The sequence below is a fragment of the Plectropomus leopardus genome, chromosome 4, assembly GCF_008729295.1.
Source record: "Plectropomus leopardus isolate mb chromosome 4, YSFRI_Pleo_2.0, whole genome shotgun sequence".
Lineage (NCBI taxonomy): Eukaryota > Metazoa > Chordata > Actinopteri > Perciformes > Serranidae > Plectropomus > Plectropomus leopardus.
Window position 1 is genome coordinate 24,726,548 of NC_056466.1, and position 14,613 is coordinate 24,741,160.

At 40.5% G+C, this 14,613-nt stretch overlaps 1 protein-coding gene across 2 annotated transcripts; it reads right to left on the reverse strand.

Annotated features, from left to right (window-relative positions):
* Nucleotides 1–2,570: 2,570 nt before the first annotated feature.
* clta (clathrin, light chain A) lies at nucleotides 2,571–14,340 on the reverse strand. Of its 2 annotated transcripts, XM_042484727.1 has the most exons (7): nucleotides 14,058–14,340; nucleotides 13,301–13,329; nucleotides 11,607–11,724; nucleotides 11,170–11,281; nucleotides 8,220–8,273; nucleotides 5,299–5,334; nucleotides 2,571–3,780 (listed from the first exon to the last, which is right to left on the reverse strand). In XM_042484727.1, exons 1-7 carry the CDS (start codon nucleotides 14,233–14,235, stop codon nucleotides 3,609–3,611), a joined length of 699 nt encoding a protein of 232 aa, XP_042340661.1. In that variant the 5' UTR covers nucleotides 14,236–14,340; the 3' UTR covers nucleotides 2,571–3,608. The 2 variants fall into 2 exon arrangements, with proteins under 2 accessions (XP_042340661.1, XP_042340660.1); XM_042484726.1 differs by lacking the exons at nucleotides 5,299–5,334; nucleotides 8,220–8,273 and having other exon boundaries at nucleotides 14,058–14,337.
* Between the last annotated feature and the right edge of the window lie 273 nt (nucleotides 14,341–14,613).

The window sequence follows — 14,613 nt, forward strand, 5'->3', positions numbered from 1 at the left end:
TGTAATAATAGAAAATGGATATTACAGTTGGACTTCTTGGACATTATGTCACAAAAAAAAAACCCCATTAAGATTTAAAAGACAGACTTCATGGTAGATAGCAGTTGGGTGAATATATTGTAACTTAGACTTAGACTTAGACGACTTTATTGATCCCCGGAGGGAAATTTAGTTGTCACAGCAGCTTGGCACGTAAGACATACAGAGACATACATAGAAAAATAAGAAGAATAATAGAAGATAGAAATAAACATAAATATATAAAAATAGAATAAATAGAATGCTGAGGTAGTGCAAATGCAGTGGTAAGGTGCAATCTGATGATGGTAAGGATACACATGAGCATGGTAATGATGACAGCAGAATAAGGGGAATATGTAGAGGTGTACATGAAATACTAATAATGGTAATAACATCAGTTTGAAGGCATCGCACACATAATAGTAGTAATAGTATTAATAATAGTAGTAATAATAGTAATAATAGTAGTAATAATAATATCCATAATATTAATATTAATAATAGTATCAGCATCATGACATGACGTAACTGTGGTAATGTAAGCTCAGAGGCTTGCCTGAGATAGCATGCCGAAAATAATACTGTGACATTCGTGGCCTGTGATCAACTTTCAGTCCAAAACACACTCACACACAAAGACGCATGTGATTTCTCACTTGCTTAGCTATGTTGGCAGCTGATATTGATTGACTTTAGAAAACAGCACACACGCATCACAAATACTCCTCATTTATCGTTTTCTAGGGTGTGTCGAAGGAATCAAGGACGGAGTCACGCTGTTTGCAAAAGGGTGCCATTTCCAATCTAACCAGTTTTCTTGGATACTCCCCCAAACCGATGTAGAATAAGATGAAAATACATAATGTGAAGGTTAATTAAATGTGCCATACTGTCAAAGCATTGGCATTGTTTCTGTGCATTTTGTGTTGACCGGTGCTTGTTTCCTGACAACGGAGCTTTCAAGGCTTTGTTGAGGTGTTATGTAATACTGCAACATCAGTAATAGTACTGTAATATCAATATAATACCAATGGTGAGTCATTGTTGAGCGTGTTTAGGGTGTGTGATCTGTTTCAGGTTAGAGATGGTCTTTGACTACTTGCGTAAACAAAACAGAATTGCCAAATGTATGATGCCACATGATGTAATTGTGCATTTTGTCTGAACTGACATGCTGAATTATATGTTACGTCCTATGTTAAACATGTCTTCATCTCTGGCCCAATCCTAACTCAAGAGTTGTGTCACAGGCCCCCAGATGTGGTCGAGGTTGATCTGTCTAGTACAAAATAAATGTTTTATTAAGATTTTAGTCTCTTCTGAAACTACTCATGTTTTATAAAGGATGCTCTACATCCCAACATTATAAGTTCTAGGATTTAAACACAAAATACACTAATCTGACTGAGCATTCATGGGAGGGGCCGATACTCCACAGCTACCCCAGATTCATACCGGGGCCTCCTTGAATTGGACTTAGCTCTGATCTGTTGACCTGTGGACACAGGACCTCCAGGGGTATCACGTGGTGTCTGTCACCAGGGCACTAGAGGATCCTTTGAGTCCTGTGGGTTATGATGAGTTAAGGGTACCAGCATGGGAATTTAGAGGCCAAGTGGACGCCTTGACGCTCTTTGTCATGTTCCTCAGGCCATTTAGAGCAGTTTCTGCAGTGTGGCGTGGTGCAATGTCTGCTGGGTTGCAACTGCCATCGGGAAGTGCTGTTGCCATGAGAGGGTGTACTTGTTTGCAGTAGTGTTTGGATGGATGGAGGGCATCAAGTGGCATCCTTTTACTCAACTACACCAGCCTGGGTGAACCTGGATCAACTACACCAACTTGTATTCCCTGCTGGAGCAGGTAAATGCCTACAGTTGATAATAAAAAGTCTACACACCCCTGTTTAAATGCAAAGACCACGAAAAATCGCTTCAGAACTTTTTCCACCTTTAGCATTACCTATAACCTGTAAAGTAAGTGAATATCAGCATCTTTGCATTTTTCAGTCCTACCTACTTTTAAACTTTCAAATCAAGTCAATGTCAGCATTAGAGACGAATTGTTTTGTTTTGACCAACCACCTGTGATAGAAATTTTCAAGTCTGTTTCACCTCTAACGTAGGCACGGTCAAATATGAAAAAATTTGCATGAAAGCACTCTCCAAATATCGAGCCAGCGCTATCAAAAGGGAGCGGACGGGGAAAAACCCAGCATTTTGCAGGAAAACAAAACAGCTTGCAAACCCCCACATCGACTTTCCTTTGACAACCCATGACGTATATTCAGGTAAGGAGTCATTTTTAGCAAACTTTTTTTTTTTTTTTTTTTGAAGTTTTCTTAAAAAAAAGGGGGGGGGGGGGTAAGTATCCCAGGAGACACCTCATGGAGAAAAAAAAAAATTAGGCTACAGATGGACTGAGCTGTGCTGTTTAGTATTCTATTAGCTCTCTCCAGGATCGGTGGGCACTGTGATGCCTCCAGCTGCAGCCACGTTCCTAAACCGCAAACTAACATTTAATATCCAGCTGAAGAATGACAGGATGACAGCTTTCATTCACTTTTTACTGATATTGAAATCAAATGGACAATGAACACGCATGGTCAAGCAACAGCTGGCTAATATCTAATTCTCTTTAAAACCACAACTGTTTAATTTCAGTGACATAAACGTTCTATATACTGTATATATATTGCCTTTTGTATATGTACATAGGTACACGCATAGAGTACATACACACACACACTGTTGAGGTTTTAACACACACACAAACAGGTCATATTCATTGTAATGACTGGACTTTGTTCAGTTCCTGACTGCAGAGGGGAGAGGCTTTTCAAAAGGAAATGCATAGATTGGAAAAAGTTAACACAATATGCCACAAGCAGGCTCTACACACACAGTTCAAAGTACACACACTGAATTTGGAGTTCTGTCTTAGAGTTTGGTCCTTAAAAAAAAACAACAATAAAGAAAAATTCTGAAGATACTTCTTTTTTTCATGAATGGGAAAACAAACAAATCCATATAACATCAATCAACCCTCGCGGGTCGGAGAAGGATTCATGAGATTGACAGGTTAGGAGTTAGAGTACAGCATCATGGGAATGATATTGTTTGGGGTCCATGTGAAGCAGAATGTAGTGTAGCTGTAGGCCCAAACAAACATCAACCCTTCCCTTTTAGTGTCCCAGCTCACCACCCTTACACAAGTGTTGCACAGGACCACAAACCACGAGACCTGATCTCGATCTAAAAGGTCTTGATCTCCACATGTTAGACAACAAGGAAGACACGTTAAGAGGTCTTGACTGGTCTGTGAAAGAGGTGAACACAGGTGAGGAGGGAGAAAATGAGCCAGTGCTTCAAGGTTAATCTCTACAGCCCTGCCAGGTGAAGACAGATGAAGGTAGGGCCACTGGCTAAATCCTTCCACTGGGGTAGGGGGGGGGACAGGGCTGCGCATGGCAAACACATGCACAGAGGGGGTGTACGCCCCCTTGTCTTCAGAATACAGTGGTTGTTGAATTGGTTGGTGTGTGGTGACAGAGGATGATATGGAATGATGCCCTGAGCAGCCTTGGCTGCCTAGCGGACTAGCGGAGACTGCTTCAGGGAGATGAGGACTGAGCGCATGCGGGACACGTCTTTGGCCTGCTTGCTGGACTTGGGGTTGAAGTCGCAGAGCCGAGCCACCCGCTCCCACTCCGTGCCGGGGTTGTTCTCGTCCAGATCTGAGATCATGGCCTCCTCGGCCGCCCTACACGCAACAGGAAGAGGAGAAGGGAAGGACATGGGACAGAAAACAATCAGTGGAGGAAGACATAAGATACAGCAAGTACACCTACAGCTCTGAGGGAGTCCTCTGCTGATCACCAACACACACAAGCCAATGGAAAACGCAAATGTACCCTTCGTATAATTAAAGTTAAAATTCCAGTCTGACATTAGTATAAAAAAAAAAACCCAACTTCTTCAGCTAAATCTTTTGAACGTAAATCTCTACAACCAAAATAACGACAACCAAGTTTGCCTTCCATGGCTCGGTGGAACTTTGACGCTTCAGCAGAGTCTACCTCAGTGCAGGACAGTGCAATCACCACACAGAAATCCACATCCATCTGTCTTTAGGCCCACAAAGAGAAACAAGCTACGACCGTTTCATTACTTGTGGCATGCCCCCAACTCTGCTTACACATTACAGTACAGTCACCTGTGTTTTTGACTCTCCACAACAGTGAAGGGAGGTACATATAAAACAGTGATGAGAAATCCAAAGAAAACAAACCAAAGCTAAACAAAGTAACCGTAAGGTCTGATAAGCATCTTTGGTTGGTTAAAAATTCAGTTCTGTACAGAACTGGGGGCGGGGAGTTTGCCCACACCCTTACACATCAACTTGCCCCGTGGTTGCATATTTACAACTTTCCTCAGCAAGACGCAAGTATAGGGATGATCATCTATATACTTGTCCTTGATTAGAGGGAATACTAATGGCAAGCTCTTTTTTCTCTTTTTTTTTTTCTTTTTTTTTTAACCAAGCCCAAAAGAACTGGAAGCACTGCTGGGCTTTAGCCATGCATTGTGCTGCGGCTGAAAAGCAGGCTATCTGGAGGTGTGGCAAAGAATGTGTATACTCTGATCTTATGTGTTGTAATTGTGGGGCAGACCAATTACTGTCTTCTTGGTGAAGGTTTGGCGTTTTTAAACCATCTATCAAACAGAAAAATGGAGATTTACACTACAGGTGTTATCAGCATTTGAAATTAATAACAAAAGTTAAAAGAAAATACAAAACTTAAATCTGAAAATGGATCAGTGCCACTATCACAAGACATTTTGAGATGCAAGCCACAGATTATGGCTAAACAAATGTAAGCCCTCATAACACCCCACCCACAAATAAAGTAATAATTCCACTGCCATTTTCTACTTACAAGGATTTTTTTTTCTATTATATTCCCCACCCAACCTGCAAGCACAGACTCAGCTTCTAACTACGACACATTACACAAAGCAAAATGGGGATGAGAAGCCAATGAACATTCACTGTCACAACCAACTACAAATACACAAAAGGAACTAGAAGGACCACGACATCACAGAGGGGACATTATAACAAACCGCTATCTAGGCAGTGGATATAACTGTCGGGACATTAAACTGGGTATCTGTGCATCGCATTATAATTATCTAACATACACACAGAACTGTAATCTATCCCCGGTCAGAAATGTAAAGTATTTGGAGGTTCTGGGGTTTCATATTTTTACTTAACTGGTCTAGGCGGTAGCAAGGATGGTTAATGTGTGTGCTTTAAGGTGCATAGGAAAAGAAAACAGGGAGAAACAGTTTCACAAGTCAGAATTTAGAAGAGAGAGAGAAAGGGGACGAAATGAAAGACAACAAAAATGAGCTAAATGCAGATGTTGAGAGCCAGCATGCAAAAGCAACATTTCTTTTTAAAATTTCATTCTTTTTTTTTTTCTTCAAAAGTGTTCAAAGTGATGAGTGTGCAGCCTTTGGTTTGGTGAGCAGAAAGTAAGATTACTCTGTGAAAACTGCTTTGTGCCATATTTCTGTCAGCTGTACACGAGTACACGAGTACACTGTGGCCTGGGGTCTCATTTATAAAACTCTGTGGTTTATTTTCTAATGGGTTGGATCAAACGTGGGCACAACATCTCATCACAAGACATTAACTAGATTCATTTCACTACATTTGCAGCTCCCACTCTCTCCACATCTTAATAGGCATCTTCAGAGATTGTACAGAGATGCATTTTCATGACACATTTTTTGAAAACTTAACATTTGTGTGGGAGGTGTATTATTCATATCATTCGAGCTCATTTGTTCTTACGAAATACTTATAAATGAGGCCCCTGGTGTCCCACTGAGTCTCACACCAACAAGATGGAGGAGATGTAATCCACTGCTGAGACTCAGTCCCACAGATCACAACACGCTGCATGAACTGCATTGAGGTGTGCACATTTAAACAAAACCTAGACAATAGCTCTTTCCCTGATCATGAGACAAAATCCTTGTACCCTGGTGCAAGAATAGTTCAATACTGAGTGACAAATACAATGGAACTGTAATGCCAGTTTTTCAAAATTACAGCTCAACTACCAACTTGATGAAAGAACCAAAAATACAGATTTTTGTGCAATAAATCTTACCAAACATAATAGCTAAACTTTACATTAAAACATCTTTTTTAAGTAATAACTGATGACAAGTTTAAAGGTGCAGTTCACCCCAGAATCAAAAATTCATACCTTCCCTCTTACCTGTAGAGCGATCTATCAATCTAGATTGTTTTGGTGTGAGTTGCTGGAGTTAGTGTGCTTTGCTTGTGTTTGCATAGAGGACAGTGAACCCAACACCTCGACGCCGACACTGTCGGGGTCGCAATCCTGGTCTCTCCCTAACCTGGTGGTAAAGCTCCGAGGTGCAAGGCGGCTCTCTTCTGAGGCTGAAACAGTTTGTGGTCAGCTGCGGGCGCATGGTGTCTCTGCGTACGGTGTCTGCCCAGCTCCGTAGTTATTGAGTTTTCAAATGTAATGTTTTTTTTTTTTACACTTTGAGCACCACAAGCAGAGTGCCATGTATTTCTATTAGATTCAAGAAAAGGCAGACATCTTTACAGCCTATATCTCCAACACTCTGCAGCTCACACCAAAACAATCTAGGTTGATAAATAGTGCTACAGGTAAGAGGAAAAATGTTTTGTGATGAAAAAACATGCGCACACCGCAATGCAGGTTAGTGGGCTCTCCATAGTCATTTGACAGCAAAAGCAAAGGCTGCACTGCTCAGCCTACTGGATAGCTAGCTGGGCAAGTTAGCATGTCATTGTGTCGGACAGCAGTAGCTACAGAGCAGCTAACATTCTAATAAAGCATGAACACAGTTCAGTTTGAAGCAGTTGTGTAATCATGATATGACCAATTGTGTTCTCAATTAAATTTTTGCTGTGCATTTTTTTAGCACCAATACGGAGTGTAGAGAAATAGTGAGCGCTGGTCTCAAAATCACAAGTCAGGACATCTGCAGATTAAAAGAAAAAATATTTTCTTAACTATTAATTTCTAACTGGGAATTAACTGAAGAACCAGCATGATGTAAATAAAACCATATTTCTGAAGACTATGACTGACCTTTCTGCAGCCTATAAAAAAAAAAACTAAATATATATATATATATCCTCAAATGCAAAACAATGTACCAATTGGAGTTTCTGAATTCTACAGAGAGCTCAAAGTCCAAATAAAAGTCTACAACTTGACCTTTACACATTTTCTTTAAACTACAGCGACTTCTAATTCTGCTTCACATGTAGCATAGCTTACTTCATGTATGTTCTGCATACACCCCTCGTGTTTATGTAAGTGCGTGGCTAAACTGGAAATATGGGAAGTTAGAGTGACTACTAAGGAAGTTTGACTTATAGAGATTCAGAGGAAGGAGCCATCACCAAGAACAATGTCAACTCACATTGCTCAGTGGACAGATTAAAAAGAGGAGAGTTTGGTTGATGCCAAGTTCACCCAAACAGTCCGACTCTAAACACACAACTGCTTCAAACATATCTACACGCATTCAACTCCTGAATATTTCTTAGATTAATTTAGGCAGGAAAAAACACGTTTATAAAGTAGGTGTTAAGTAGAAACAAAACATTTCCTAAAAGACTTTATACAATTAATGTAAGCAAGTGTTAAATGTTGGAAATTCATGTAATGTATCTGCAAGATGTTTTGTTGAAATGAAGGATACGTATGGGGGTTAATAATGGAGGAGGCACAGTTGTGAAAGAATTCATTTGATTTCCATGGATTTGACTGAGAAGCGTGACAGTGTGTGTGCAGTGGCATGCAGTCGTTCTCTGTACTGATAAATCCTGACAGGCATCCACTCACTGATGACATGCACACATATGGTGTGAAACCATCACTAAAATTTACATTTAGGAGAGGAAAAAAAATGCTAGATGAGGTGTAAGAATTCAAAATACAAATAGTTAAAAACTAAAAAACAAAAGATGGAACTAAAACATGGCAACACATGGGGAGTTAACCAATGCGCTGACTAATGAGATGGTGTCGATGGTTGGATGCCGGGAAGTGATGACAATGGAGAAAAGAAAAAGCAAAAGAATGAGAAGGGAGGATGTTAGTTGGAGCAACATACACATAACCAATGAGCTCAGAGAAGGGCTGCTTGTAGAAGTCTTCATCCAGCACCCTGGACAAACATCCGCCCAAACGACAGAGCAGCAAGAAGGCAGGAGAGAAGAGAGACAGCGATAAAAGGGAGAAGAGGATGGAAACACAAGCATTATAGGTTACCACATAACAAGAAGCTATCATAGGCATATCATCAGAGGCTCAAGGAAGCAGGACACTGTCGGGGGTGTTTCAAAGGCTCGGGGAGGCTGTCAGATGATGGTTTCCACCTCCGGAAATCTGTCTGTGTGATTCGCCACACACCATCAGCTCTTTACATTCAAAACCAATTCCAGAAATGAGACAGTAACTTCAAAACACTATCAACTTCTATTTGTTCCACCTCATGAACTTGTTAGTGAATTCATTAAATCCTGACAATACATTGTGAATATACGTAGCTAATGAATGTGAGCAATCAACAGAAGACTTGAGAAATGTACTCACTACAGCTTCTCTGATGTTAATCTTTAGTTCACATTGCTAAAAGGAGCAGTGTGTAGGATTTAGTTACAGATTTTTTGCTTTAAAACCAACAACTTCAGCTGTGTTTACACCTTGTGTGCACACTACTGCTGTGTTTCTGAACTCGCAAAAAAAAAAGGCAACTTTTAAAAAACACTGCTGACCACGTTTTAGTCTGAAAACTCCAGGATTGTCGTTTTAGGCAGAATTGGAGACTTCTGACAACAACAAAACCATGTTCACCTCTTGACTGAGTCTCATCAGTCACGACCTGCCCTTCTTTCTGACCTAAATTCTGTATTTAGTAAAGCTACTACTGCCGACATGCGCAGGAGGCCAGCTGCTATTTGAGCAATTTTCAACAAGCCCCGTGTCCGGTGACCTTACCAGCCCTACATGTTAACACGTGTGATATACGTAAGCATAGACAGAGATTATTTCTTCAATGGTGCTAAAATGCACATGCAAATGGAGATTTTTTATGATTTAAACTCTGCTTTAAAATGACAAAAAAAGTACTGTGGATGTCGCCATGCTGGCATCTAGTAGAGAAGTTGCAGTTTGTTGCCAACTAAATAAGTTGCCACTTTAATTTTAAAAAACTAGAGCGTTTTGGTTTATCCATTCTGGGTTACTGTAGAAACATGGAAATCTCAGTGAAAGAGGACCCACTCCTTATGTAGATATGAAGGGCTCCTTCTAAGATAACAAAAAACATAACAATTTAAGTTTCAGGTTATACACTAATGAAAACAAAATTGTGACTATTATATTCCATTTCTGCCGATAGATTCCCATAAATCCTACACACTGGTCCTTCTGGCTTTTTTTTGACTGGTTAAAAATAAAAGATATAATAGGGGGCATAGGGATCTGTCTTTTCTGTTTGCATTTTTAAGTAAAAACTAAGTGATTAAGTGATTATTTTGGCAAAGAAAAAACAGATTAGTAACGAAAGTAATTGTTAGCTGCAGCCATAACTCTAAAGACCGTTCATGTGAAAGGATTATCCATCAATTGCACTTTTCCACCAAACAGGGCTGCCAGATGAGCAGGGAGTCATGGTTGCAGGTAGTTTATAATTAATAAGGCAGCAGGGCTAAGTTTACAATGGAGGGGAAAGCTGAGACAGAAACTTTGCTGATTCAACTCTGCAAAACGACGAGTTACCTGGTGGTTGGTTGAGGGAACAAATAAGCCAGCCAGGGGGCATATTACAAATCCTTAAAATAGCAGCACATGTCTGACAACCATACAAGAAACACTGGTCTTTTGAAGCGTTACTATACACTTAAAACCAATTAACTAAATTCACATTTATAACATTCAAAATATCATCAAGAGATTATAGATTTGTAAAAAATCTTAAAATCACATTTCAATTTGACTTTTACTACATTAGAAAAATTCATATTTCAGATTTATTTGTCTGATGAGGTTTTTTTTTTTACACAGAGCAATTCTTAGATAATTGTCTGGAGCCACTGTGCTACACTGAAGTAAGGGAAGCCAAACCAACAATGAATCTTACAATCCCTCAATCTCTTACTCTCCAAAGTCATCCACCTCTGCCAATTTATGACCAGGTGAAGAAAATCTAAGATAATAACATAAACACAATACAGTTGTTGCTTTAAGCATCCATGACTGTACAGTACAGACCAAACGTTACCAACCAAGCTGTTAAATTTAAGGTGGAGTGTGACAATCTAATCCAATACACTTTTTTGTCAAATTCAGCAGATAGCTCCTCACAGGCCATGAGCTGTCTGCTCTGCGTGCGGACTGAAAAAAGTGTTCATACACAGCTCTGGCTCTGTAAATGGGGGAAAAAAGGGACTATTGTGCAGAAGGGGGAAGGCCGTGGATGTATAAATTGAACGGCAGTGGGAGCAAGAGGAACAGTAAGGTGGAACATTGTCGAGTTAAAAGAGCAACAATCATTCTCCAGAACCGCAAACTCCATCTTTACCTTGAACCTAACCCTTAGCAGAGGTCTATGATATTGAAATTTACCTGCTGGTTAATAAAGATATATATATATAGAACATAACTGAAGCCATATGTCTATAAGGAGACACAGACCACCACACAGTGGTGTTTGTTGTGGATCTACAGAAGAGTGAGCGAGCACATTGTCTTCCTGGAGCCTCAAGGCTAAGGCGGACCCATTTCTTTTCTTGCTGGAGACTCTATAAACCAAGCCAAACCTTAGTATGCAGTTATATGCTCCCCTGTGGCTGAATCCAAGACTGCTGCTATTATTTAAGCACTGTTATCATTCTTTTTAAATAATTCAACTCTTTGCGGATCCTTCATATAATCATCTTGGCTGTTTGTTTTTTTGTCCAAAAACAAATCTAATTGTGTTCTTATTCATGGTAATATCAATCCTCCCTTATTTTCCTTGTTCCTTTTATCCTCTATCAACCCCTCTATCAAGCCAGTACCTGTTGTTGCTTTTTGTTTTCTCCAGCTGCTCGTTCTGCCTAGCATGCCACTCTTCCAGCTCCACCTTGGCTTTCTCCTTCCACTCGGACTCCTGCTTGCGAGAGTTTTCATCTGGGGAGGGAGATGAGTGAGGATTGGGGTGACAGATTAGTAAAGAGGAAGCACAACAGCACAGGACATTAATATGAGGAAAGAACTCACTGGAGGACCATTAGAAATTAAGGGAGGAACAATTTATCATTACTGTAATTGTTGAGTGCTGAACATGTTCTTTCTTCAACTCACATTTGACACGCAGCCCCAAATACTGCGACAAAAACACCTGCCAGGTCTGAATTTCCAGCACTTGGAATATATCTCATGATATCAACCTTTACTTCTCAGACAGAAGTGGCCTCTTCTATTAACTTATGAAAATACTCAGCTCTGTGCGTACCTAGCAACTCCAGCCGTTCACTTTGCTCCTCCCTCCACTTGCGTAAGCTTTCAGGTTCGGCCTGCAGCCGGTCTGCATTGGAAATTGCTGCATAGGCGTCTGATGGACCATTGCTTTCCTGAGAAACAGCGGGCGTAATGATATGCAGATAACTGTGTTACTTCACAGAACATCATTTCATCAATGACAGTCACAGAGAAATAGTGAGGAAACAGTCTCTCATTCAGAATTATTCATCTTTACAACTATTATCTGAAAGCTGTAAATTACATTTTCTATAGTAGCCCATTTCTTACCCTAATAACAATATCCCCAGACTATATCTGTTTTTAAAATGTTGTTATATGCTGTGAGGATTTAGTAAAACTACATTTGGTCTACTTTGGGTTTTATCAGCTTAGCTACTCTCACTGCCAGAAAAAGTCCTGACGGTGCAAAAGGCAGCAATGTTGCAACGACAGCAGAGGAAGCGGAAGTTGGAGGGATTCTAACAGCCAGATATTAGAACCTCTGAGCTCAGCATTGAAATCACTCTGCTACAGAGCTAAAACAAAACAAGTGTGCACGTCACATGGCAGAAGCTTGTTCTTTCTGGCTTAATCTATTCATTTTAACTCAAAACCCAAACTTCGCTTCCGGCCCCCAACCTCAACCAAGAAATACCTTGGTGTGTACCCCCTAAGCCTACAGGTGAGGTCAGGGCTTTATGTAAAGGCAGTGACCAGGTAAAAGACCTTGAAAATATGCAAATATAGTGAGGTAAAATGCCAAATGAGAGTGAATCTGGGGTTGGCTTTTAATTTCACTTTCTCTGCACGGATGTTTAAAAACACTAACTGACAATCCTGGATAGTGATGGCTCATTTACAACCTACCCGATCACTTGACAGCTCTTGTTTCTTTACCCATCGCACTCCTTTTTAGCAATGCCGCCACAAGATGACGAGTCAGCACAACGTACCAATTACTGACAAGGGACAAAACTGTCAAAATAAGCTATAATAAACCAAAGGATTCTTTAACGGCCGTTCACAAAGCCATCAAACCCTTAAAGCAGGCAGGGTTAACACTAGGGTTACAGTGATATAATGTTTTTAGGGTATACCTGGATATGAAAATTAAAGATGGACGGAGAGTCTCACCTTTATTTTAGTTAATTTAAAACAGAAGACTTTTCAACACATACTTACATTTTTTAAAAATGGTTTGAAGTCTTAATTATCAAGATTAAACTTTTGGTAAGGTTGATTCTGACTGATAATAATAATTCTGTAATACCGTGACACTGTTAAACCATGACATTTTCTGAGATGGTTACTCTACCTTGAAAATGTCATACTGTTGCAACCCTTGTTAATAACTACAGCACGAGACCTTTTCCACATGGCAATGTTAAGTTTTTTCTTCACTGCAACATTACGGAGACAAATGACACTTCAGCACCATGAATTGGTCATTTACTAACACAATAACATTGCAGTCCTCACAATAATCCCTTGAGGGGTTAACAGGGTCAAAAACACACATCTCTGTGAGACAATGCTCGTTGAAAGTCAAAGACTGAAGACGTTTGGTTTGCATGTTGTGACGTGCGTGCTGTGTGAGCATGGTTGTCAAAGTCTACTTAAAAATACAGAGAAACAATAATGACAACAGAAGATTTGCAATTTGACAGTTTAAGAGTGAAATATTACCCCATGGAGCTCCCCGTTGACAGCACCATCTGAAAAAATACAATAAAAAAAGCTGTTAGAAATCAAGCAACAAAAATAAAACAGCAGACATGAAAACACATATAGGATGAAAACAATACTCTATTATATCAAAACACTTTACTACTGCTGAATCCTCAAGATTGGCAAACACACACATTTCATAATATGATATGTCAGCACTTCTGCCCTGCTACAGTTGCTAAACCACAACGAAGCTACAGCCTCAAGGAAATGAGGCAGGCATGTCCAAAGGTCGTTAAGATCCAATAATTTCCTCTTTTGGCTGCAAGGTTTGCTGGCACACACGACTGTAGCAACATGTCGGGCTGCCAGCAAGTAACGTTAGTCATAGGGAGCAATGAATGACAAGACCAAGAACGGCAGAGCTGATGTTATCAGACAGCTTTATTCATCTTAAAAGACGTTGGATCTTCCCATAACAAACATTGGTTATATGTAAATACTGCTACTTCCGTTTACGTATTCATGTTCATTTGTCACTTTTACAGAGTAGTGACAAGTGAACGGCAGTTAAACCAACTGGGCTAATTCGCTAGCTAGGCTAACGTTAGCAAGCTGACCATCGACTCCAGTGTCCATTTGTGACCAAATTAAGGTTTAGCTGAAGCTATACTTTGACAAAACACACAGCGCCCTAAGATTAAAACTAACTAGACAGAGCATGTCAACGTTAAACGAAGCAAAACACCGTCGCTTAACCACCACAGTCACCCACCGGTGGAGTCTGCGAGCGACGAGGGGACGTCTCCGCTGTCCAGGATGCTGAAGCCTTCGTCGTTTTCAATCCCCGCGATTTCGCTCTCCTGCTGGGCTAAGAAGGCGGCAGCTGGGTCCTCCTCCGAGCCGACACCGTTTCCAGCGGCGGGCGCGTTCAGCATGTCAAAATCATCCATGATATGAGTGGTTGCGGGCAGATAAATATGACAAACGGTGAGCAGGTGTAGCGGTTGACCGTAATCGATTAGCTCAACGGGAAGAAGGACGACCAAAAAAAAAGAAAAAAAGAAAAAACTGGCGAAGCGGAAACAGACGATCAACCAATCACAAACCACCATGCGTGAGTGACAATGCAAAGAACCAATCACTAATCAGCTGCCTCAAAATTGAACCAATCACATCTGTAAACGCGCCTGCATACGGGTCCCATGACCTGCTACGTGCTGTCAGAGCGGTGAGAAAAATCCGCAGTGTGAGATTAGGCAACTGCTACATATTTAACGTGATATCTTGGTCAGGGCAATATTGTTTCTGTATGCATTTTATATTTGATG